Source organism: Pagrus major, chromosome 10, assembly GCF_040436345.1.
Source record: "Pagrus major chromosome 10, Pma_NU_1.0".
Lineage (NCBI taxonomy): Eukaryota > Metazoa > Chordata > Actinopteri > Spariformes > Sparidae > Pagrus > Pagrus major.
Genome location: NC_133224.1, coordinates 22,856,703 through 22,884,234, shown reverse-complemented (window position 1 = coordinate 22,884,234; position 27,532 = coordinate 22,856,703). Strand labels below are relative to the sequence as shown.

Here is a 27,532-nt window from a genome sequence, read left to right as displayed (position 1 = left end):
TTTGTGAGAGTCAGCTGTGACCGGCATGCTGAAATGAGAGATTGACAAAACGCCAGCCGCTATGCACTCCTCCATTTGCTGTGTGAATAACCGAGCTTTAGGAGGCATGACTCGACCAGGGTAATATATGCATTAAAACTCTTGCAAAGAAATCACAGGATCCACTAGTGTTGGGAACAGTGGGTTGCCATAGAAATTACAAGTGCTGAAGTTTCCCCCAGCAACAGTGGATTGAAAATAGACTGAATCTGTCCAGCAGGGGCATGGCTACAGGCAAAACTACTGGTTTTAAACTCTTTTTTCCCCCCCTTGGTGTTATTTGAATGGTTAGAGAAGTTTTGAGTGTCTTAGATTCTAGTGAAGTGTCTCGAGGATGATCTGTAGTAACTCAGTATGTGGTTTTACGGAATGTTGTGTCTAAGGCCTTTTCCAGCGATATGCACAGTTGTAGTAAAAAAAATCTCCTGTGCCTCACTGCATTGAGAGTTTATATATTCAGCCTTAGTGGTAAGCACCTCTCATAATGCTCTTGTCCCTCAGCTGTATCGCTGCTTAAATTGGAATCACTGACATTTCTAGGCCAGCGATATGGGTCATTTGTATTTGCTGCAAAGTCGCAACATCCATTTGTGAGACATCTGCCACCACTGACCTAAACTGCTCGTCCAAGGAAACAGTCACTTAAACAGTGGATTAAGTTGTGAGGCAGTGGTAAAACTGTTGTTGGATGCCATGTTTGAAGTGCATTACCCTGTGTTATTATTGTTCTGGTTTAGAGATTGTCCAATCATTTATGCCCTTCCAGGGAATGGTGTAAGGTATGAGAAAATTTGGAAATATATAGGCTTAAGTGAACAGACAGACAAATTATTTTGGTAGCTTTGTAAAATTGTAAATAACTGGAATTTCATATCATAGTTTAGTAAAATGTTTGGCCAAAACTTTTATTCTTTCTGACTCGTCACATGATTTAAGTTGTTTTGTCCATAAAATGTAGATTAGAGATTACCATTACAATTTCCCAGAATCCAATTGACTGTTTTGTCTGAATTAATTTGTGAACAATTTATCAATTACCAAAATTGTTCCATCAAGTAATTTTTGTTGATGGACAAATTGATTAATCGACTAATTGTTTGAGCTCCAAATGCATCTATGTTAAGTAGAGCTGCACACCCAGATTAGTTATGTACCAGTCAATCAACATACAATTATTTGGAATATTGCTTGATAATCAGCTGATTGTTTAAAGGGTAACTCCATCAATTTTATGCTATACAGTGTGTTTACAGGTCTTGGAGAGTACTACTTCATATGTGAAAAAGTAGTATAAAGCCTTATGTGGCTCCAGAAGATGCTGCATGTAATCTGATGAGTTGCCTCCAGTGATGTCACTCAATGGCCAAGTTGCATTGTGGGTAATGTAGGCACCAGGTTTTGAAAAGGAAGAAGAATGGGTGGAATAAAAAAGGTGATATTTTTGGTTCTGTTGTATCAATTTTGAGAATGTTTTTAAAATCGCCCACTCGAAACAGTGAACTGCTTTTAAAAACCTGGCGCCAATTTTTTTGTAACATTTGTGGAGTATTAGTAATTTTTCAAGCAAAAATGTCAAAAACTGTTTGGTTCCAGCTTCCCATTTGCATCTTTTCTTCTAATATTAAATTTAATTCACTTTAAATTTTAAGGACCATCAGCTGAACAAAGTAACACATCTGATGATGACAGTTTTCTGACTGATTTATGGAGTAATCAACAATGTAATCAGCTGATAAATCAATAATGATAGTGATTGTGCTTTGCACCCATGAAGTAAAGGCTTTTGCATTTTAAAAATGTCTAAAAAAAAAATGCAGGTGTTTCTTTGAATTCGTGGACATTCTTAATTCTGGCACCTCCTTTTATCAGCTGATATACCACATACTGCCTGATACACTCTGTTACCCAATTTTTACAAAACCAAATTCAGAATGTGATTTTATAATCAATAAAACTCATCAACTGCTCCACCGTGTAAGAGATATCGATCTATTGCAACAATAATAAGGCTGAGATTATGTGTCATGATTGTTAAACAGACACTTTCTGTAGTATTTCTCCCTCTGTAAGCAAGATTCCTGCCGCTATATCTGAACTGACGAGGTAAAGAGGAGAACAGGATGCACTATTTAAACCGTGGTCAAGTAATTCAATTCTTGAGAGTCTTAAGCTTGCTGAGCTTAAGGGTCTTTGCTTGCTGTGCCACAGTTAATGAGAGCCTATCAGGAAAACATACAATTTAATGATAGCTGCCATCAGAGTCCTATGCTAATGACCTGCTGAGTGTGAGTAAAGCATGTGTGTTATGAATACTGACTTGATTTATGCATGCATTACGTCTCTGGGGAAAACTGAGCACAGGTGTGTCAATTATAGATGCATGTTCCTTGCAATTAAAGCATTATACACTGGTGGGATTAATTAATAGTGCCTCCTTGGAAGTGTGAAGAAGTTTTAAAAGTTCTTTGACATAATTGGACATAATAAAAGATTCTGCTGCTGGTGGACATTTAATCTTACAAGCAGGCGCTTTGTTTTATTCATCAACTATGCATGAGAGTGGGATGGCAGGCCGCCTCAGTGTGAATCCATCCCAACCGCTGAAAAGAGCAGTTCAGAGCTTAGCCAGCCTCGCACCCTGTGATGAGGAGTTTCACACTGTCAGCCCGCAGTCACGATCGGCTGGAGAACAGCAACTGCTCACCCTCGCCTGGACGACCGCACTTGACAGACATCATCCTCTCTGATCTCAGATCAGAGCTCGCGTCTTAGCAGCTCCTCAGCGGCTGGCAGGCACTCCGTTCCTCAGCCAGAGTGGAGAACATTTCTCTGGCACCAAATTGATCCTTTGTCTCATAATCCACCTCCTGTTTTTATGAGTGCCGCATGGAAGAAAAGCAGCCTGCAATTTGGTCTTAATGTGGAATTTAAAGTTGAACTTTAGAGATATCCTTTGTAAAAATCATGGACTGACTTCCTGTGGCTGGACGTAGCTTCATAAAGCCTGCTTAGTGTGCACAGCATGGGAAACATTTTCCTGTGAAAGATTGATGGGCACTAACATTATAAAAATCTCAGCTCCTCAGACGGGAGCGATTAACAGGTCAGCTGCAGGAAGCTGTCACTCATGGTGACTTTTTGTGAACACGGGGATCCAGTTGACAAAATGTCAACAAGTAATTAGCAGTGTAAACAAAGCTGTGACATGTTATTAAATCCATACAAATGAATCTCCATCATGAAGTATATCAATATAAGCAGAAATGTCAAGGACCTTGTTCTTCTTTTTCTTCTTCTTCTTCTTCTAACTTGCATTATTTGCTACAACAAGTTCATTACCATCTAGATTTAGCTGCAGATTTCTGTTTATTCACTTAAAGAAGTGTAAGTGTAAGAGCTTTCCCACCTCTGGGTCAGGTATTCCCACAACTGGTCGCTGACTTGTAATCAAAGAATCTTGAGTGATGATTCCCCTTTCCTGCAGTGGAATGAAACACACCACTGTTTTCGCTTTGGGCTCTCTGATTTGGTTTAATCTTTTAATAAAATAAAGTCACCCAAATGACCTTGTCTTTTAGGCCTGGAGCATGATGAATTGCTCTGCTCTGGGCTCCATTTCTAGAAATGTGTAGGGCTGATACATACAGGTATGTCATAACAAAATTGCAAACAACGGAAAATATAATTTTTCCCCAAAATAAACCAGCAACCCTTATTTGGAGTGAAAAAAAAAAGAGAAATCAGTTCCTTTTGTATTACAGAATGAAATATCCCCTTCTCACTCCATTTAATTAGCACAGACGTGTAGTAATACACCAGCGTACATTCATGCCATGCTCTAACCTTTTGTTCTTTATGTAGCACCACTTTTGATAATTGTAGAAGTACACAGCCATGCCTCAGCCCAGAGTCAAGCTAATAACGTCTTACAATATGCAATTTCTTCTACAGAGTGAGTCTATTCTTGACAGCCAACTAACATAAAACTTCCTTCGTGTGTGTTTGTTTGTTTTCCAGATTACCCAGGAGCAGTTTATCCTCGCATCCCAGTCCCTGCACCTCCAGCGACCAGGCTGTGATGCCGGCGTGTACCCAGTGGGTCTGTACGGCTGGAGGAAAAGATGCATTTATTTCTTCCTGCTGCTGCTCCTGGTAACCATGATAGTTAACCTGGCCCTCACTGTCTGGATCATAAAAGTCATGAATTTCTCATTGGTGAGTTGCAGCATGGCATCGTCCAAAATAATGTGAATTATAATTATATTTATTAAATTACAGTTATTCAAGCTGTACCCAGTATATGACAGACTGACTGTTCCTGGGAAAGAGCTCCACTGTATAGCTGCAATTCCTGGTTCATTTCATTGCCACTTACTTTCTCCATTATTTTTCAATGAATTTGATGTACAGTTCTGTCTATAAAAATGTCAGAAAACTGAGAAATATGCCATTCAAAATTCCCCAGGGCCCAAGGTGATGTTTTCAAATTGCTCATTTGGTTCGTCAGCCATCTCAATTCCAAATTTAAAATTATGTAACACAGAGAAAGGCAGCAAATCCTCACTTTTGAAAAGCTGGAGCTTGTGGCGTGTAGTTTTGCTGGACAAATGAGTCAAAAGACTGATTAATTTTCTATCAATTGACAAATCGATTAATGAATTTATCATTTGAGAACTAATCCAATGGAACAAAATAGGTGGTTGTTTCAATGCACATTTTTTGTTCACACACTAACCGAGAGGAAACCATACCCACAATTGTTGTTGGCAAGTGAAATAAACCAAGTACAGGCCACATGGTAATATATATTTTTTTTTTTAAAAAGCTGCCGTTTTAAAGTGACTTTATTAGAGTAATGTTAAGTGGAATAATCAGTTTGGTAATTTTGACTAAAGTCTAAACAAATACAACCAAAATGCTTATAAGACTTGTTCAGACTTGTTCAGGTACATTAGCTTAGCTCTTTGAGATCAGAAAATTAGTTAGTACTTCTGTTGTGTCAAAGTGTGTTCCACCGCTGATATGCGTTTACCCTTACTAGTGGGACTGGGAACTATTCAAAACTGACATTCTTTCTGCTGGATCAGTGAGTAACAAAACCTGCCTACTTATTAATACAACCAGTGTTTTACTCTGCCTTTTCAGAGCACTGAGATCAGGTTTTCTAGGTTAAAAAGGGATTCTTACAGTTGATTTTTGCTTTGGACAGTAGCCAGGCCGTTAGTGTTAGCCATCTTGCTAACGCTGTATTTGTGACAGGGACAATAACAGTAACACCACAGGAAAACACTAGGAGGGGGTAAGTTAGTTTGTTAACTAACAATAACTTTAGAATTCGTAGGTCAAGTGTAGTTTCTTCTGTATTTATTTTGACCTTAATACCAAAATCCTTAGTGGAAGAATGTATTCATTGAGGCCCAAATGTGTCACAGGCACCATCTCTCATGTTGTGTGTTTTGTCTCATCTGGATTTGATAGAGAATTAGAAAAGACTTGGCAGCAGGACGGGTTGACACAGAATGTGTTAATCTCAAATGAAAACCAAACAGGCACATGCTCCGAGCTCCTGTGACATTTCCAGGGACAATGCACACAATTTACCATTTTGTCAACAAACTTGCGATGGCAGCATCCCGCCTCTGTGACGGATTCGTCCCCTGACTATTGCTATCACTCCTCTACTCCTTCTCCTCCCATCAATCTATGTCATGAGTAAAAGACCTTATCAGTGCTGTTGGTGTCGCTCCAGAAAATGTACTTCGCTGCTCCCCATCTCTCAGGACTCAGGCAGCTCAATAAGAAAACGCGTGCCAAACTACACCCAGTTGTGTTTGTATTATAGTCGGTTTTAAGTGGTAACTGGCATGAAAACATTGTTTCCCAGCTCCAAAAAAGCAGCCAGGCAACACCATCTCACCATTTTTGGCAAGACAGGTATATGATCAGCTATCTGGGGACATCACTCACGCAACCTGATGACGACTACTGCCTGAAAGCATCAGTGTTAAAAATAAAGTTGCTCTCAAAACTGCAAGAGCTACAACACCACTTGTAATGCTAGGAAGATTGTGGAACTACAGGTCAAATTGTGAATGTAGTAGAAAACAAAACAAGTCTGCTAGTCTATCAAGTAAGAAATGGAAACAATTTAGCATTTCCATAAAGTTGGAAGACTTCCAAGAGACAGATTTTAATACCTTTTTTAAGTTAGTTTAACAGTCAGTGGTCGAGATAACCTGACATTAGTCCCTCACTGGCAGCCACTTTATAAACTGCAAACTTTCTCATTTTTGAGATGCCCTGTGGACCTAATCCAGATGTGAAATAGCTGATGAATTTCTCCATTTTCACTATTATTGCATCAAAGATGGTTATTTTTTGGCACAAGTGCAGGTCAACTGGTCAGTGAGTTTATGTGTAGTTTGGTAACATAATCAAGAGATCATTAAATACTAAATACCAAAATGCTGGATCATACATTTGCCATACTACTAGCATCTCATTGTTGGACCTTCCCTGTCTGGTTAATTGCCAGTCAGATAGTTTAAACTGTAATTACGAGCAGCTAAGTGGGAAAAACCATCCACGTCAGCTTCGGCCTTCTAATTCAGAGTCGGATGTATTGGGAATCCTTGATATTGACTACCCCTTAGTGAAAAGAACTACAGACATGTCAATAAATTGTTGGCAAGATGGCTGTAAATGCACCACAGCTGGCAGTTAGATCAAAATAAAATCCAATATTAACATTAATGCAATCGAGTCAGCTATACACTGTTTGTATCTGGTTTCACTTGCTAAAAATCTGTTACAAATACACAACAAAAGTAGCTAATTTAGGCTGTCTATCCAGTGTGACTACAAGGTTAACCACCTTGGAATAATGCATGATCCATCCCAGGTCAGACTACCAGTTGTTTTCTTGTTCTTTTCATTCTGTTAGCACTGCTTGAAAGCATCCAATGCACACATTAAAAAGGCCCCAGGGTTATTTTCTCAGACTTTAGAAATCTGCTCCAGAGCCACAAAAGACATTACACAGCTGTTTTTACAGGCTCATAACTAGTAATCTGACCTTTTATGGGTAAAATCAGCTTTAAATCAGTTACTTTCATGTTCATGGCTTAATATGGGCTTAGGCAAAGAAATCTGATGTCACAGTGAAAATAAAATATTATTGGATATGAGATTGAATATGAGATATTATTATGCAAAAAGACAACAAAAGTATTACTGAGCACATGATGGCAGCATTTATAAAGATGGATTCCTTATTTATGTCCTTAAAATACTGTGCACTGCTAATTTCTGCTCACATACCAAACACATTCCATCCATTTGTGTTGCCCATCTGTGTGGACAGGAAACATTTGTCCAACACAGATGTGTGACTTTTTCATTGGTATGAAAAAATCAAGTCACAGTCTGTGTTTTGCCTGAATGAAGTGTCACAAAACAACTCAAACTGCCTGTTTGCTAAGGACAACTGGGTAACCTTGGGTGACGTCTTTGGCTCAGTACTTTTCTTTCAAACCTCACAAAAACAAAACCTCTATCTGTTAATTTCTTTCTTTCACTGATGCTGAGGAACTCATTCAAGCCTTCGATGCATCACGACTGGACTGTTGTAACGCCCTCCTGTTTGTCCTGCCTCACACCTACTTGTCTGACTGACTGCAGCTTGTACTTAACTCCTTACACCCATCACATCACCTCCACTTCAGCACAGAAGTGACTTTAACGTCTGGCTGCTGACATACAAAGAACGCCACACTGCCCCGCCCACCTCATCCACTCCTCTGACTTTGTCCTCCTAACCGTCCCTCCACTCTGCCATGTATGATTGAGCTCTCCTCATTGTTCTCCACCTTCATAATTAACAATCTCCATCCAGGGCCCATCTGTTCATGCAGATCCTCACAAATCTGCCTTCAAACCTCGCTCTGCTCATTGTGATGTGGCAAGACATAACCTTGTACAATTTCTACCGAATTATGTCACAGCAAAATCAGATCCTGAATAATTTAAATGTGAGCGGAAAATATGCAGTGAAGTTGCAGAGTCATGCTTCATTTTATATTTTGTACAGTGACAGTGAGGTTTTCTAAATTAAACCAATAGGTTATTCGGAGGACGGCAGCCTGATCTTGCAGGACAAGCCGAAAGATGGGATTGTCGAAAAGTTGTGATGACTTTTATTGGTTGGACTTTTTAGTTACACAAGGTCTCTACTAAAGATGGGACCTTATAATAGTTGGAGACACTTTCCTTGGCAGACATTTGAGTTTGTCATAGCAAGAAAAGCACAAGGTGAAACATATTTTGTTATCAATGACTCGGTTCCATAGAGTGTCCCAGTGAGCCAGCATTGCATAATACCTTGAAAAGGATCCTGAAACCAGCTCACTTAAATGGAGTGCAGTCTTTTTTCAATGTTATCAGTTCCACCTTCGCTTTTCCTGCAATGACATGCCAAAACGTCTGCTACATAAAAGGTCTGTTGACACGGTACACAAGTTTGGAGGGCAGCTGAATGGTCAGGCTTCCAGACTAAAATAATTTAGGGAAAAAGTTGTATATTTTAGCCTGTACATATGACATCCGTCTCTCTGAAATGAAAATTAATTAGCAGGCTCTTTAAACTTGATTGAGGTGTTCGAATCCATTACAACAAAGCTAATTTAGTCAGGTTTTTGATGCATATTGTCTGAACCAACTTTTTATCTCTGATAGCAGTTCCCATACCTCAGCTTAAGCTATCTACCAATCAAAAGCACCAATCCAATATCAGTTGCTGATGTTTGCTGATGTGATATTTTTTTTATGTAAGATAACAGTCAGGGCATACTGTGACCAAGTAAATGTATCTGATTGTAAAAAGATTGGATTGTGAATTTTATAATGGCATTGACAAGAAAACGTTATTGGTTATTGATCAGCCAACCAGCATAGAAAGTATCAGACATGACTTTTGTTGGATGGAATAAGTGCATTCCAACATTTAGTACCTAGTGTACGTATGCTCACTACTACAACTACTCCCACTTCTATTACTACTTGTGCATGTGGAAACATAACCATAAACATTGCCACCAAATGAGTACAAATGAATTACATAATACTTACAAGTAGCTGCACGCACACACAAAACAACAAGGAGCTGCTACAAACTGGTCTGGAACTATTAACTTCAACAGACGAACTTCAGTTCAGTTCTTTCATCCTCCTTTCACTCGTTGATATCTGCTGACTCACGCAGTCCTCACGGAGAGAAAAACAGTAAGTCCCGGGAATAGTCCAAGTTGATTGGCTATCAGGGGGAGGAGGCAGCAGTGATTGACAAGTGAGTGAGGTGAGTGAGTTAGTGGGGTTATGAAAGCCTTTCGGGGAGCCTTTTCCACACTGCTACAATAATAACAACTATTAAAATAACTCACGTAAATCTGCACCATCATCTGATACTTTCTTTTGCCATTTTCATGACTCCTCAACATCCAGAGCTGCCACATTAGCCTGGCTCTCCTCAGTCTACCTCCCACTGCATGCAGCCTGTCACCCTGACACCACTGAGTGTCTGTGGCATTGTCACATCGATGTCATGTCCTTCTTCTTCCCTGTCACTCAGCACTGCCGCCCGTCCACCGGGCCCGCCTGGCACGCAGCAGCTCCTGCTCCTCCTAATGTACTTCAGCGGCAGCAGGATTCAATTTTTTATAATCCGTTGAATCAAATCAGGACAATCGGCACTTCTTATCGCAACATCACTGATGCTCATAATTATGTTTCAGGACGGAATGGGAAACCTGCAACTGAATCAGGATGGGATTCGCCTGGAGGGAATCTCTGAGTTTCTCCTCCCTCTCTATGTGAATGAGATCCAGTCCAGAAGGGTAAGTTGCTCGCTTTGCTCATCTCAAAAACGTTCCTGTTGATCAATACTCTGAAGCGCTGATGAACTAGGAATAACTACCATTGACAGAATTGCGTGTGAAAAGCTCTTGTGTGGAAAGATCTCTCTGCTGCAGACAAGCTGGTATTGATCTCACAGTGGTGAGGAAGTTATGATCAATTCATTAACAACAAAGGCCAACTTCCCTTTGAACCCTGACTTGACAATACTTTGATGTTACTTTATATTTGTGCCTGGAAAGAAGAGATTACACTCTTTCTGTCTCTGTCCTGTGCTCCTCTCCTCCACCTCCTCATTTCCTGTCATCCTCCAGCAGTGCACTATCAGGGCCTCCCATCGGCAGGAGATGGGTAATAGGCTGCCTCTCAGCTCCTCTCAGGCCACATACAACCCAACAGGAGATTACAGGCGATTACAGAGGGACCAGAGTCCCCCCGCTGGATTTCCAATCAAGCCCACGCGATAAATTCCCCTTTCCACTTCCTCCCTCCTCTTTCTCCTCTTTGATGTTCAGTAGATTAACCAACACAGCTCCAGTGCAAAGTTGATCCAAATTTCCTTCTCCCACACGAATCACAGACGCTCAGTTGGATCATCCCCTTTTTCAGTGATTAGGCATGGTGCAGAAAGCAATTTCAAGCACTGGAAGCTGGGGTTCCATGTAAATTTGATTTTTTTTGAGGGACGTCGATGGAGGAAGTGGCTCGATAGTGGGCACAATTTGACACAGCAGATTGAAAAACAACTTGGAATTGCCCACTCTTGCCCTTTGATGTTCTAGTTGGAGCTAAATGTTGTTTTAAATATAACAGTCGCGTGTTTAGCAATAGCAAACACCTCAAGGCCATAGCAGACGGCCAAGTCGAACATCGGACAAAGCCAATATTTCATTCCACGGTGCAATACCACCTGCAGACATTTTTACTGTCTTGTTTTACAGACATGCTGTGCAGTGCCCCCTTATCTACCAGCACCAGAGATATTTGCAGGACAAAAATCTCATGTGGGTCACTCGATATTTCTCACCTGAGGAAATATGTCAGGCACTGGGAGAGCAAGGATTATGGTTATCCAATGAGTTTACACTACAGTGCACAGTGCTGTTCTTCAGTCAGATAACCACCATTGATCAATAAGCCATTACCACAAACAGCAGTGACCTCTGTAGCGCACCATAGATATCTTAAAGTTAAATATAGTATGATTTTTTTTTTTTTCACCGAGTCCAAGCTGCTGTCGAGGCTGAACTCAAAGTAGCTTTAGTTTTACTTGTCATGGATCAATCAGTGCTTTGAATTTTCATCAATGACTGAAGCCGGAATCTGTGAATACCAAGTGGAAATAGCTCCCTTGGTGTTTTTGGCAGGAACTCTGATGGTTGGCAGCATATTACAGGCTAAGTAGCTCTTAAATCTGCGCTCTCAGTAGCATGTTGTGAAATGAAAGCTGGTAACTTTGCACGTACGGTTTACACTGGTTGTAAACCCTGCCAAGCTAAAAAAAGCACTTACAACAAATGTATTATGTGGAGTTTTGCTAATACTTTCACTGCTCAAAATACAAATGATATATTATACTATATACTATGTGGCTATGCTAATAATACATACATAAATAAATATAAAATGTAATGCATAACAGTATACAGTAATTAAAGATAAATTTGATTATTATTTTTGTGATTTTGCAAAGACCTATCAATGATCAGGGTTGCGTTAGGGCTGTAACCAACACTTATTTTCATTCTGATTAAACTGCTGATTATTTTCACGACTTAAGATAGCAAAAATTTGTAAAAAATCTGTCACAATTTCCCAGAGCCCAAAGTGATGTCTTCAAATTGTTTTTTTGTCCAGCTAACAGTCCGAAACCCAAAGGGTCTTCAATTACTATCATAAATGACAAAGAAAAGCAGCAAATCCTATTATCAAAATAGTTGTCAATCTTCTCAATTTTTGTTACTGATAACAGAACAATACTGAATATTGATACCTAAAACTGCACTAATTAAAGATTAACAATGGATTAAATGACTACTTGTATATGAAAGGGTTGGCTCATTGTGACAACCCCACAGAGAATAAGGACCCAACTCTGCTGTGTTTTTAAGCTTCTTTCAGGTAACTTTTGGTTTTACAAGCTGCAACTTCACAGCTTCATGTCTAGCAGCAGCAGGCCACTGTTCAGACAAAAACCTTTGTCTGTCTGCTGTTTAGTGTAGCGCACAGGAAGTTTGCAAAGTTATTGACTCGCTGGTTAAAACAGTTAAGCATTTATCTGCTAAAAGGACAGATTATTTCCCTCAGGAGTTGGTGGAGACCGACACAGATTTAAAGAGAGTGAATATTGGACTTGGAATTGCCAGGCGACCAAAAACACAATTCCAGTGGGTGTAATGTTGCTCCACATCTGCTGGCAATGTGAGTTTGCTAACAAGTTTGCCTATATTGATAATATGGTGTGTTAAACTCTTGTTGCAATGCACCAAGCGATTAAAAAATGAATAATGGTTTAATTTTTAAGATCATTTTTTCTACAGACCCCTTTTTCCATTGAACAAAATTAGAAAAAAACATGATTTTATTCTCATCAAATAGTCAGTTTTTGACAGTCAATGCTATGGGGATATTTTGATTGGAAGTCGAAGTATGGATTAATAGAGTGGTGTAGTCTGTAGTCCCAAAACCAGGAAAAATTCTATCGCCCAGTACCATGCTGACTATACACTGGTTTTTACAATTAATATAGTTTCCACACCATGGTGGCAAAGTGCAGGCTCCAGTGCTTTAGTGTTGATGCCTCGAACTTCCTGCCTGCTCTGCAGCGCAGTGTGTGAACCCAGGCGGTCACAACTGCCTCTCCAAATTTTGATCTTAATAGTGTGCCACTGGCAGCAGCAGGTGAAATTTCAAGTGCAGAGTTGATTTCACACACTTAAACACTAGAGCCCCATTGTTGCTTTATCACATGAAATGATGGGTATTGTGTGACACTCCTGCTCAAAGGTTCAAGTTTAAATTGGACTAGAGACACTCAATATTATGATTGTTTTAATATGTGTGACTAATGTTGACCTCTTTTCGCAGCAGCTTTCAGTTAAACCTGTGCTGAGCTGTCTGTCGAATCTGACAGGCAGATGGATAGATGGAATATACTGTATATTATTTTTCCTCAGCCTGGGGGCTTCCCATATGCAAGTCTGTCTGTCTATCCATCCGCCTGTTGGCTTTTATAGAGTGCACTCACACACTTGAATTATTAAGGGAAAAAGAAACCAATATGAGGACGACGAAAAAGGATGACCTTAATGTCAAATGTTTGAAATCCAGTTTACATTAGAAATTTCAGGCGTATGATTGCCACACAACAGCACCAGCTCCTCCTGTGAAAGTCACAATACTGTATAATTTTCAGGCATGTGATAGCAGTACGACACTCGAAATTTCAGCCGTCTGAAAGCAACAAAATGGCTGTAATTTCAGGCTTGATATCTTTGTCCCACTTGAAAATATGGCTGCAATGTTCTTTTGGCAGGTGGAATTTCAAGTGTTAAAACCGAATGTTACAGCAGGTTTTCTTTTCTTTCACTTTCCTCCCATAGAAACTTTAAACAGTAATGCCTGTTCAAAGATTAATATATTAATATGTTGTCTGTGAGTCTTTAGAGTGAGAGAGTCATTTAGGTTTCTGGTAACGATGGAGTAATGGCTGTTTATTTTGTCACACTGTAATAATGTTAGCTTCAGATGCCCAACAACATTTGCATTTTGCATTTCTATCAAACAGTGTTTGGTTTTGCCTTCCAGTTATCAAACTTCTATTGTCCTGAATGTTTTTGCAGAGTAGTTTTTTAACAGACTATGCTTCTGTTATCTGTATCCGAGATCCGCAACCATATTTATTTTTGCAGAATGTATTGTTTTAAGTTTCTGCAAACACTTGAATGCACAAATGAGTAGGGATGCAAATTTTAAGCAATTTCAGTCGCTTTATCGGTTAGTCATTATTAATATATGAAATTTGTTGGATGTTTTTCCATTACAAAACTATATTAACCACTGACACAATCTATGTTCGGTGCAAACTAGAGTATTTAAAAGAAAGGTAGATTAAAAAGGAAAATAAAGTAAAACCAAGTTACTTGAATGCTTAACTAAATAATACAAAATGACCTCATCTTGTCTATTGCTATTCAACATCCAACCAAATGATATTCAACCCATATTGAGACTACTAAATGGCTAGTTTATATAGAATAGTCTATTTGTATTGTTGAAAGTACAAATCAATTCTCTACGGCAATTAATCAATCAATGATGATTCATTAATATCCCTACAAATGAGACAAGTCTTTAGTTTTAGTGATTTTGTCTTGGAATAGCTCCTGTTATTCTCATGCATTAGTAGTAATGTCGGCTGCTGCTTGAGGACAACAGAGGTCAAACTAGATTTGATGAGCAGCAGTGATGTATTTTTACCAGAGTGGTCAGTCCACTCGAATTTGTTGTCTTTAGTGTTTTGTAAATTGATGTATTCCAGAGAATTCCAATCACGACCAGTGTATTTTATCTATGTTAAGAACTACAAGAGCTGATTTCACTGATGAATTCCTTCTCTCAGCTTGAACGTGTTCAGAGAAAAAAATCAGCTAGTAAAGTGTTTAGCCTGCAGCCTTGGCCTTTGATTCAGTTGCACATACAGGAGTGAAAGCCCACTGATGCAAACAGTAGGAGGACATACAGGACGACAGAAGGCCAGGGGTGTGTAACAGCTGCCATTAAGGCACATGGAGGTCTCAATTTCTGTACTAAAATACCCAATTTGTGTGACCCCAAGTCACACCCTATTATTGATAGCACTGTGCAGGTCAAATCTGACAAGTTGGTAATCTGCTGCTTTACTCAAAAACATCAAAATCCATGCAAATTATAATAAAGCCTGCAAATGTAAGTTATTATAAATATGCAGAGGTGTAATGGCATAAATAACCAAGAATAATTGGCCTCATGTGATTATATTAACATTTAACTCGTGATCAATCATTGTATTCATCATTGCTCTCCTGTTGTTTTTTTGTTTAGTATCACACTACAATTTAAATTTATAAACAAGAGAAAACTCTGAAATTTCAGAAAATCTTTGCTTTGGATTGAAGTCTCTGCCTCAGTCTGAAAAACAATGTGGGTATGAGGCAACACATTGCCCAGATCCAGTTTAGCAAATCTCTGCTTTTCAGTCTGTTGGCTCTCGTTTTTTTCCCCGGGGACCCTGACTCATCTATAAATAGCATCAGATGCAGGTGTGTCTTTATTGGGATGAAACTTCTCCCTCACAGAGTCTCTCATAGTTGTATTGGAGATGCATGACAAAGATGATTGTACACACCAGTGCTCAATTCAAATCTGCAGATGAGAGCTGAAGCCATCCACTTATTTAACACTCAGTTCATAATCAAAGCGATTTTTCGGCAGCAGTGCCTCAGAGATCTGAACATCCTTCAAACCCAGTATGCTAGAACCCATTTAATTTGGCTAACAGTATTACACTGAAATACAGGGACCTTTTTAATGTGGAAAAATATTAAATATGCCCGAAAACATGTTCTAAAACAGGCTGTACCCTGCATGCAAAGAGCCTGCCTGCAGAATGAGTAAATTAAGACTTAATAGGCGTACCTTTTCAACTTGTGACATGTTTTCATCATTATATTTACTTGTTCAGTTTAGTATGCAAATTGGCTTTCGCACAACACTCAAATATAATTAAAATTTAAATATATTTATGCAAATATTTGGTTCGGATTACAGTTAAACCCTGAGCTCTTTATCTATGCTTTAAAGGTCTGCATTTTATTTTGCTCTCACAGTACGATAGCACCATCATACGCGGTTGCTTTGTTTTCAGTTATTTCATCGAAGCGGTGCGGCGGGCTCTCGCTTTCTGCTGTGATGTTATTCATTGTATGCAGGGAAGCATCCTTTGCCTTACAGCAGCCATGGTAATTTTTCAGTCTGACGGGGCCCGATGCACCTTCAACAACAGGCTCCATTTATGTGCATTTGCTCTGATCTGCACTTGACCTTCCTCAACAGGCGCAGTGACTAAAAAGCCTTTTATGTGATCCCAAAGAAGTGTGGAGGAGAGCAACAGCGCCTCAGTCATGGCCCCTCAGGAAACAGTTTAGGACCTATAAACTCTTTAAAGGGATACTTCAAATCGAGAACTCAAATTTCTTCATGATTCTGCGCTTCCTGGCGAACTTCCGTTCATGATACGCATTTATATTGGGAAGGAGCAAACAGGGAATGAAATTGACCTCTCCAAAGTTAAACAGCACAAACTTTAGATAATCTGCTACAATTTGACGCCTGTTTTAGGAGAGCATTAGGTTAATCACACACGTTAGACTGTATCAAGGCATAATTATTAGCCCAATTATGAAACTATAACCAAATGTCAATTTTAATTACAAATAATACGACAGAAAGAAACTAACATGAACCGAGATATATGGGAGTCGGGAGTTCAAATAAATTCAGTGCACCATCAGTGGATTTGCATGTGAGGGCAAAGTAAATTTGTTTTTGTTTAGAGTTCCAACTATTTGTTCTGACAAATGCAAACTCATGACAGCGCTGACCTTTTTTGGAAAAAAGGGACAAAATGCGGAGTCCAAAATGGAGGATCCCATTACCAAAAAACAGATGCAGTATGGTTTGCACTAAGTCATAAGACAGGAGTGTATGGTACAAATATGTTCCATGAATTGTGTTAAAACTACACTTTCTACAGTTTCATTTTAATGATAGAATTACAAATAGACAGCAATGTGTGTAATGTCAAAAGGAGTTATTTGTAGAGATGAACCCCAGGGAACAATCATTCGATTTTGCAGCTTCCCTCAGCTGTGTGTCCGAGTGTTTTAGCATCTTTCAGCTCATTATTTTGGTTTTACAATTTGGTTCACTGTCACAGTAGGTTTCTGATGCAGCATGCATACAAAAACTCTACCTAACTTTACACTACCTTCCCAGCACCAAACAACAGACAGGCAATGTCAACGACAAGCTGGGAAAGATTGTGTAGCATGTGAAGTGTCATATATTTCCCAAAACAGAGCTAAAAGGAGAGTGAGTATTTCTTTTTCATCAGGTGGCCAGAGACACACAACTCTAACTGAATGCTAATGTTGCTCTGTGTCTGCTGGATGTGTTATAGGCAATGGTTTACTAACGAGTTTGCCCATATCTACTTTATAAGGTGCCAATATGTCAATGTTGTGTTAAAAGCTTGTTACAGCTGCCAACAAAAGGCCAAAAAAAATCAGTTGTTGCTTTAACAGACTGTCATGCTAGCAACCAAGAGTGCGAGTAGTCACTATGTTACCCAGGTTTCAAGGTTATCATAAGAGGACTGAAATGCAGAACTCTGAGGCAGGCAGGTTAAAAACTAAAAGCAAGCTCTAATAATAGCTGATCAGGTAAGAGTGTTGCATGAGGTCTAAGCCTTTTCAGCATGCAAGCAGTGGCTCGCACGTGTGCCATCATTCAAATGTCAAACAGCCATAAACTTGCAAAATACAAAATTGCTAGAAAGCAGAAGTCCAGAGTTGAAATGTCTGCAGCGAAGAAAGGATACTCCTACGCCTGTCACTGATGGAAAATACACATTTTCAGCTAACCACCCTTCCACCCCCTTTCCCTTCAAACTCTACCTACACTTCATTACTCATTTGGATAATTTAAATTTAATTTGTTTCATTTTACTCTAAATGTAGTTCAATTTTGTGGTTTATATCCAGGAAGATTCACTTGGAAGGGCTTTTTTACTGAACAGCACAACCTGCTTTGCATTGGCGCAGGTACACTCATACAGATTTTGGAGATACATCAGTGAATTTCTATAAAAAACAGTGAGTGAGGGGATTTAAAGGATAATTCTCACAAATACACCTTTCCTTTTTTGATAGTTTTAGCCAGCATTTGTGTTGGCATGATAATACTGTACTCACCAAGTCAGTTGTTGAGTTCTGTGAATATGACAACATTGCTAAAAAGAAGTTGGAAAGAAAGACGTTATAATGGTAACTGTGTTGGCAAACAAGTAACACATCCAGCTGAGACAGAGCAACATTACCATTAATTTGTCATTGTGTTTCTGGCCAAACCAAGGTAAAAGTGCAGTATCACTCTCCTCTTAACTTTGTTTTTGTCTTCACGCCTCTTGTGGTAAAATATCTGGCTCATTAACAGCTAATACACCAATATCTTCACCAGCTAATTGTTAACTTTGTTAGGTGCTGGCCAGGCAGTGTATCACTGAGTTTATCTGTGTTTTTCATTGAAAAATGTTGCCTATGAAGGCAAGATAAGTTCAGTTGAGAGCTGGGAAAAGTAAGCAAAACAGAACATCTTTGGGCCAGAAAGCCAAAACAATGGGCTAAAAGATGCTAAAATGCTCCATGAAGATGGGTCATAATCTTTTGGGTTCAACACCTTAAGCATTACACATAGTAATTTGATTTGATTTGATTTGTTAATATAAAAGCAATGAATAAAACAGTGTTAAAGCACAAATGTCAACTGCTTTAAATATGCCAAAGAAAGAAAGAGGAGTCTTCACTTAACTATTGATTTTCCCTCCAATATAAGATCATAACGTATTTCTTGTTCTTCTTTCTCCCTTTCTGTCTTTCTCCTGCCCCATTAATGCTTCCCCTAGGACAGCTTGTTGGTCTTGCGATCAGAAAAGAATGTGACGCTGAACGTCAGGAACGACCAAGGCCAGCTGACCGGTCAGCTCACAGTGGGTGAGTCTCCAGTTCTTACAGCTGGACTGATTTATTTGGAAGCCATTTCATTTGAGATAATGAATTGCTACTCACCTTCCACAGCTGATGGGAAACACATACTGAGGTAGTTGAAACATGGGGTTCAACAACTGTCTTTTTTGTGCCGTTGGTCATTTCATGTTAAAAGAAATCACGTAATTAGCTGGCCTATGTGTTTATTTTCACTGAAGTTTGGCCTTTATTTCTCTCTCTATTTACAACTTATTAAAAGTGATGTTAGATTAATCTTTCCGTGACTGTAAATTGCCTGATTTATCTTATTTTATTAATGACTTTAATCAAGATTAGCGCAACAATTCATCTTCAAAATCTCTCTAATCGTCTCTGTGCCTTTTATAAAAGAAAAAGAAAAAAGACTGTAGTTTCTTCCAGACACTAACCTTTAGTGCACTTAATGAAAGGACAATGGATTCTTCTTATTATCATCAAGCTCAACCATCAGTCAGTCCAAATTACCAAAGTCATTTACATGATTAATGACCACTGGAAAGCAAATGACCTGCTTATTAACATTAATAGCTATTGATCTTAGCCAACATAAGTTGAGAGTTGATGCTGATTTGACAAGACTGGTGATATGACACTTTTTGGACACGCTTGACCTTCCTTCGAAAATTAGTGCCTGCTTTTGTAGAAAGTGCTTTTTGTCTGAAATGAGATGAAACTTGGCGAGAATAATTAAATTCCCCTGCCGTCGCAGCCCATGGATTAATGAAAGAGAGAGGGGGGTTTGCCAGGAAGAGAGACGTTAAAAAGTTTCTGCATGCACATCTGGAAAAACACCAAAGTCTGGAGAACTGGAATTAATATTCCTCACCAGCGGAACAGATTACTGATTTCTCTTCATCCATTGTAAAAGCATGGCTGATCCAGCTTTGTTAGACGCCTTTCATTTGCACAGCAAGCACTCTGCACAGTATTTCAGATTGCTCACTTGCCCAAACATGGTTTCCCAAAGCTGATTTGCAAGGCCAGAAAAACGCAAGGCAACCTTTATTTGACTGCACCATTTACAAAAAGAACATAACTGTTGGATTTGTGGACTAATACAACTTTTTAGGTGGAAATCTGTTCTTTAATCCTTTTTAATTATCACACTAAAATAAATGTTCAGTCCTCGAATGGTTCATAAAGTTTTGAACAATGCAGTCACTCCAAACAAATACAAATAGGTTAAATTCTCAGTGTACAAGTGCTGCAATTTGATTTCGAGCACCTCGTTTAAAGTGCAGGCAGCAACATCTGTAGTTGTTTTTTTGCTGAAAGCCAGAAGCTCCGTTGAGGATGTCTCTTTCTGCAGGACCTGAGGCTGTGGAGGCCCAGTGTCAAAGGCTGGAGGTACGAAGTAAAGATGGAGGCAAACTGCTGTTCACTGCAAATGAGGAGGAGGTCATCATGACGACTGAAAAGTTCACCGTCACAGGTAAAATGCACTTTACTGTACCTTTACTGTATGTGAACAGTATGCTGAATGCTCTCTGGTGTCACAAAGAGCCTACGATGAAACAACTTGTTAAGAGCATTATTGATATTGACAATCAATAATCAAATCACAAGAGGTGTCTTGAACAGTAATATTACAGGGAGGATTACTTTGTAATCACCTTTTTTCTAAATGCAGATTGCTGATTATCCTAATAATGAAAATTCACCACGATCAACTTATTGTGAATGTCTTTTATAGTCCGATCCCTAGTATGCACAAAATGCAAGGGGCTGTGACAAGTGCGAGCCCCACCCTCCCTACGCACTTGCAACTGCTCAACGCTCACTCGACTAGACAGTGACTGATGTCTCTCCTCCTGTCCTAGCGATTGCAAAATCCTGTGGTTGGTCCTTCTTGCTTTCACAAAACTGGAGCTCACTTGGAAGCAAGAAGATGGTCTTGGTTATTTGGTCCATACCAGGGTTTGATTGATACCAGCATAAACAAACGGGCAAATGTTCCAGAATTCATTAGAACCTAACCTGACAGGTTAGGTGTTAAATCACCCTAAGACATTTTTTGAAACAGTTTTTTGTGCTATAGACACATTAAGTACTAAGTATTGATTGGTGGTATCTTTTGCTGAATTTTAAAAGTTTTTTTTTTTGCTAGGCTCGGAAGGCGCCGTGTTTGGACATTCAGTAGAAACTCCCCTGATCCAGACGAGGGCTTCTGAAGACCTTAAGTAAGTTCATATTCATTGACTTTACAGAAATTCATTAAAGCTTAATGCCACATGTTCATATCCTGTTCAATTAAAATGAAGATCTTCAAATGATGATGATAAATGTTCCATGGCATTTCAAAGTCGATGGCTGCACTAAGGGAAAAAAAAAACACGTGGCAGGAACCATTATTCACCAGGATCATTATTCTCAAGCATCTACTGGTTGGCTCGTTATCACACAAATTTAAAACTAGATTTGACCATTATATTAATTTCACAGCTGAGGGGTGAGCTAATTGGTTAGTTATTCTCTATAGCAGTCAGGAATTGATTAAAGCATCGAGAGAGCATAGGGAAAGTGGGTAAGGTTGAGATGCTTATTAGACTCGTACACGCCCGTGCATGTGATCCCCACTGCACTCCGCCTGGGGCTCTGAGCCCTGTGTCGGTCCATTAACGAGCTATAACGAGTTTGGTTTGTTGTCCACCTTACTGGTCCTGAAGGGAGGGTTGGGATCAAAGTTGGCAGAAAAAGCAGTGTTCTGGCATCTAATTCCTCCAGAGTGAGAGGAATACTGATGAGGTCCACTTTAAAGCGAGCACACACACACTTGCACTGGACTGACACACACAGGCTCAGCTCAGGGGTGACCATCTGCAATGTGGTCAAAATCTTAACGAGAGGCAAGTGAACGGGAGAAAATTCAAAAGCTCCAACATGTTCTGTGCTTCAACAGGATTCTGATTTACTTCCATTTAAATGCATATTTGATCAAACATATTTAATTTATGCTTTGTCAAAGTTTGATTGTGTTTGTGTGCTTTAATTTAAAACATACTGCGTTTTCAAAAATTCACAATTTCTCCAGGCTGCTTCGAAATGACAGGCTTCCTTCACTGAAATATTTCCAAACAAGCAGATGAAAAAACATAACTGTCAGGGCTTCAAATAAACGCTCCTTTTATCTAAACCCAATTTATTTTCCAAACACCACATCAGAGAATATTTTTATATTAAGTCATACAGTAGTATTAAAAAAGCAAAATGGAGAAATCATGTGGGCTATTAATTCAAGCCCAACAACATGTTTTGTGATCATGTTGTTGTGTTTTTTTTAATTCTCAGAGTCTAATTTGGCTGTGGGCAAAGTAAACAAGCCACCATCAGTACAGCAGCATCTCACTTGTAAACCTCTTCAATACTGTTGTATAAAAAATATCACTTTTTAATTGCTTTTGAGCAACTTTTACTGGAAAACGTGCAATCTATCCTGTCATCTGTTAATACATAATCATCAAAATGCTGCTGGAACAAAGGAAAACATCTCAAGCTTTTGAACAAAATTTTTGTCCAGTGCAAACATTTCTTTTCACATTTATATAACCAAAACCACACTTGGTACAGTTATTTCTTGGCTGTGAAGAAGAGAAATTCACTTTCCATTAAAGGTTTTAGCTTAAAGGTTTAAACCCCCCAAAGTATTTCTCTACAAAATGAAATAATCTTCGCTGAATGAGCAATAATCAAAGTTGAAGTGCAGGAGGGAAAAAATGGCACCCAATCGCTTATAGTAAACAACAAATTGAGAAAATACATTTTATAAGGGCCTTTTAAAGAACACACAATGCTACACAGCTCTATCATATCCTTCCTGTGTTGTGTGGACAAAAGTTGTATGTAAATATAATTTTTCCTTCCAAAAATGATTTCATTTTCAATTCCAAACCAGAGTTTTGGGACAGATTGCCTTCATCCATTGGAGGGGCGATTGCCAATCATTGCCAATTACACAATTATTACTGATTTAGTCAGCCAAATTTGTCAAGATTGTCCAAAAATGGACCCAAACGCAAGACACTCAGAGACAGGCAGGTAACACAACAAAAAGCACACTTTAATGTAACCAAAGCTATAATCCAGATAATCCAAAATGCAACACAAAAGGCTGGCAACAAAACGGTAGTAATCCACAAGCTAAACACTAAACTAAGCACAAACCAAAAAACAAAGTTCAAAGCAGTATAACACAAGCAACAAACGCAGGTAAAAGATAGACCAGGGATCAGACAAGGAACTCAGAGACGCGGGATGAAAACAGACAGACCAACGAAGAGTTTGGGGAAAACACAGGCTTAAATACACAGGGAGTGATTAACTAATGGAACACAGGTGTGAAGGAAAAAGGGCAGGAAAACAAACAAAGACAGGAAGTGGAAAGAAGAACATGACCCATGAGGATAAACTTTCAACATCAAACAGGAAATCACAAAACTAAAACCTGGGACCATGACACAATGTTCTCAGTTTGTGACCCATTAAAAAGAACTTTAGTCTCCTTAAGTTGTAGGAAAAGAAGAAGACAGGGAAGTAAGAAATAAAGAATAAGCATAAAGCAGCCATTATGCATCTTCAGCTGCTCATCAGAGGGTTGAATACCATCGGAAACCTCCTTCTGACCATTTCTTTAAATCTACAATCTGACATGATTTGAACTTCTCTCTCAAGTTACTACTTCTGTCACCTTTGATGTAAACGAACCCCCTAACACTGTAAATACCTTCCAGGAGGGACAGTCTGAAATGTACCCCCCTGTCCCCATATTCAATCGCCATCACATCTCCACATTCGAATGTGGTCGTTCAGAATAACCAAAAACACTTTTTCCAACACAGACTGACAACACAATCCACAATGTAGCTCGTACAATCTTTCCTTGTGGCAGGTGATTCATCTACAATCCTGTGTAATATGATTTGACATAAAGACCCAGTCCCCATCATTTAGCAGAAAATCAGCACCATCTGTGACAACTCACTCTGTGGTTGCTTTTAATGGTACCAAAGCAGACACTTTTTCATTATAAATCCAGACAGTAAATTATGAGCTGGCATAGCCGGATGACTGATTACACATGTGTAAATCTAATTCATCATCCAGTATGATGACATCATACTGTATAATTAGGGTGACAGTAAAGACTCTTTCTCAAATATAAAATGAAAATTCCCTTTTCACGCTAACATACCTATGTTATCACAAAAATGGAGGTTTCTTTTAAAAATCCACAGTCTGTGTCACAACTGGCGTCTTATTCCACATTATTTATAGATGTGGCTCAGGGACTTTTCAGCCATCTCTCCATAACCCTACACTTGAACCCTCTTTGTAAACCACTCGCCACCTGTTAGTAAACCTCTCTGGATGATACAGATCCGGTTTGGCTCGCGTCCATGTTGCCCTTCACTTCCTCTTTGAAGAAATATCATTTTCTCTCTTTGTGATGCGTTTTATTTCACTGCATGCCAAGTGTAGTCTGGGAGAAGAACAGAGCTGCGACGGAATCAAAGAAGCCACCTGAGATCTTCCTTTACTTTGAAGCACCTGTTCGTCTCCCCAAGCTCTGTATCTGTGTACACTGGCACTCAAGTTTGTCTTCATTTGTCATCATTATTCTGCTTCAGAATAATTGAATATACTTTGAGTTTAATGATTCTGCTGGTTTTTAATTACTTTTCGATTTCTACAGTTTATCTATGTGTGCTTCAAATTTCACTGGTAGTTGCAATCTATAAAGGCTCATTAAGTGAGGGTGATATACAGGTTTATATTTCCACAAGACTTACTATAAATACAAGTGAGGACACAAGAATTAGGATTGCAATTATTAATCTAAACCGTTTTAATTGCTAACTACTTTGACAATTCATTAACCATGTCAGTCATTTTTCAAGCAAAATGTCAAACATTTGCCAGTTCCAGCTTTTTAAATGTAAGAATTTGCTGCTTTTCTCTGTTATGTGTGTCAGTAAATGAAGTGTCTTTGGGTTTTGGACTGTTGGTCGGACAAAAAAAACATTTGAAGACGTCAATTTGGGCTCTGGGATATTGTTAAGAGAATTCTTCAGTATTTTCCTTACATTTAATGAACTAAAATATTAATCAATGTATTAAACACTTAGCACATTAATTGATAAATAAAATAACCGTTGGTTGCAGGCCTAACATGAATGCTGCCATTAATTAAACCTAAAAGTTTCCTTTGAAAATAAATTGCACTAGAGAGAATGAAATCTGATGATGGGTAAAGTTTGTTGTGTCATAGCAGTGTTAGCAGTATGGAATACTGTTACTGCACTTGTAGCAGCTAAATGTGGGTGAAAAGTAGGACCATGACAAATGATTATTATCTTCTTTATTTATCAATTACAATTACTTATTTCCAAGACCCCAAGGTGACGTCTTCAAATTCAAAGTCTAAAACACCAGAACCTGTAATTCTCTGTCGATAGACCTATTGATTTATCAACTAATCATTGAGGCTTCAGTGAAGTGTGACTCTTATGAGGCAAAGACAGTAGTGCAGAAGGTTAACAGTTGAGTAGTGTGATTGATTTAAAGTCCATTAGTTGTTTTGGTCCCCCTCAACTCGTATTTCACTCTCTTTTTTATTTTACTCCTCAGTGCATCCTCTTCGTCAATTGACGCCCCAAAACCCAGGAAACATGTTTGTGTTTGGTGACTCGTGAAGAATTGCACCTGTGCTGAGGAGCTATCAGGAGCAGGGGCCTTGATGTTGAGGTCTCTAAAACAAGGGCAGTGCAGTAATAAAGTGGATATAGTCCCACAGAGGAGACATGTCAGTTTGTCATGTCCTGCTCTCTGCTCACAGCTTCATTACTCCTTAGTCATAGCTCTTGTGGGGCTCTGATCAGCTCCTTCACCTGACAGTCACCTCTCAGTTTCACTCTCAAAATACCCTCCAGCGCTGAGTGTTGAGGACAGAAATCAAGATGGTTAATGGCAGGAAATTTAGCTCTGAGGATGCATGTTTTCACTCCCCAGTTGGCTGCCCACTCAGTTTGATAATAGAAGCAGCTTCCAACCAGATATTACAGGCCTAAATATGAAAATATTTCTGTCAATTACATAATCGGATCATTTTGCATCTTACTCCGGAGGATGGTGCTCTGATTCCTGATGCACATGGCCCAAATCCATCTGAGCAGGCAGGGAAGCTCCGTGATAAATGCTGTGATATTCATTTGGTAAAGCTGCAGTGTAGTATCACTGAACATTTCACTGTGATCATGTAGTTTGTTCACATTCACAGAGCCTTAGTATTCTCTTGACATGTATGGAGGACAGATGGTACATGGATGTCTGATCAGTGTGACAAAAAATCTCCAGGTCTCAACAAGAACAATTTTTTTTCTTGCACGCTGTAAATAAAAACGCTGCTTAAAACTCACATGGGAATCTGAAGGGAGACAAGTCTGACTTTAAGACGCAAAGGCAGACCAGACAGGATTTGAAGGCTCTCAGCTCCCTTACAGCGCAGACATCACATGGTACATTTCCAGGCCGTGCATCAGAGAGCAGGAAAACCGCTTTCAATTTGATTTTCTCCACAACTTTCCGCTGCTAGACTTCGCCGTCTCTCCAGGTTTTAAAGTCTGTTTGCAGCACAGCCAGCCACGTACTTTCACTCCAGCAGCTTTCAGGACAGTCTCTGCAGTAGCTGTGTCCACACGAGAGTGACAGGTTCATTAAGAAGATAAAGGCAGAACAGAACAACTCTTCTTGGTGCCACTTAGCTCTGAACTTTCTTTCCCACCAATGTGGTTGGATTGAGATGTAGTGCAGCTAGAGTGTTGTCTTTTATTTCTAGTTTTGACTGCAGCAAAGAAATGCGGTGGTTCTTTGTTTTTGTGATAGCATTAGTGAAATGTTTGGACAGCAGAGAACAGTACATGCAGATACAGGGGAAATAATTGGGTTTAGGTTCTGTCAGTATAAATAAACAACATCTGTCATTGGTGCACAAGGTTGTCAAAACTCCACAAATGTCAGCTGCATCACATAGCTAATAAAGCCAGTACAATCATCACATTTGAGAAGCTGGAGAAAGCAAATGTGTTTCATATTTGCTTAAAGAATTACTCAAACAATCAAATTAGTTGTCACCTCTGACACTTGTAGTACAAAATGCAGGTCTAACAGTGTGAGATGTTATTCCATCTGTCTTGCTATCTAAATGGCCATGAAGAGTGAGGATGATGTGTCTTTGTTATAAAATTTGTGGGGAAGATGACGATGTCGACCACTGATGATTGGTTTAGATGACGATGGCTGGATGTACTCCAGGTTTTATGTTATGCCGTCACTTGATGGACATAGTTTTAAGTGAGCTCCTTATTCATATTTTTATTGAATGTTTTATCAGTCAGAAACTGAAAAACAAAAACTGGATAAATGGAATTTAAGAGTAAAGGATGGTGAATAGTATAAGACAGAACTGTACAGTAGCATGTGCAAAGAAAGTAGGTGCATATACAGTATATTAAAAACAATTATCTACATTTATGTACAGCAAGCAGTATTTATATTGACAGTAACAGAGCATGATGATATGTTTTAAAAAATGTGCATATAAAAGCTGTAGAAATATGGTCTGTAATAGAAGTAGGTGGATGTTTGGTGCTCGAAGTTTGTTGACACTGTGACTGATTTAACTGATGACATGTGGGAAGAAACTGTTATGTGTGGTTGTGTTGACATAGATTGTTCTGAAGCGCCTG

General features: G+C 39.1%; 1 protein-coding gene across 1 annotated transcript in view; it reads left to right on the top strand.

The window, feature by feature from the left end:
- Window positions 1-27,532, top strand: part of LOC141003768 (zeta-sarcoglycan-like) — a 38,916-nt gene that overhangs the window by 5,672 nt on the left and 5,712 nt on the right. The window contains exons 2-6 of the mRNA XM_073475210.1: window positions 4,057-4,254; window positions 9,828-9,929; window positions 18,671-18,758; window positions 20,101-20,223; window positions 20,899-20,971. Coding sequence (XP_073331311.1) covers window positions 4,057-4,254; window positions 9,828-9,929; window positions 18,671-18,758; window positions 20,101-20,223; window positions 20,899-20,971 — 584 coding nt within the window. The remainder of the gene's footprint in view (window positions 1-4,056; window positions 4,255-9,827; window positions 9,930-18,670; window positions 18,759-20,100; window positions 20,224-20,898; window positions 20,972-27,532) is intronic.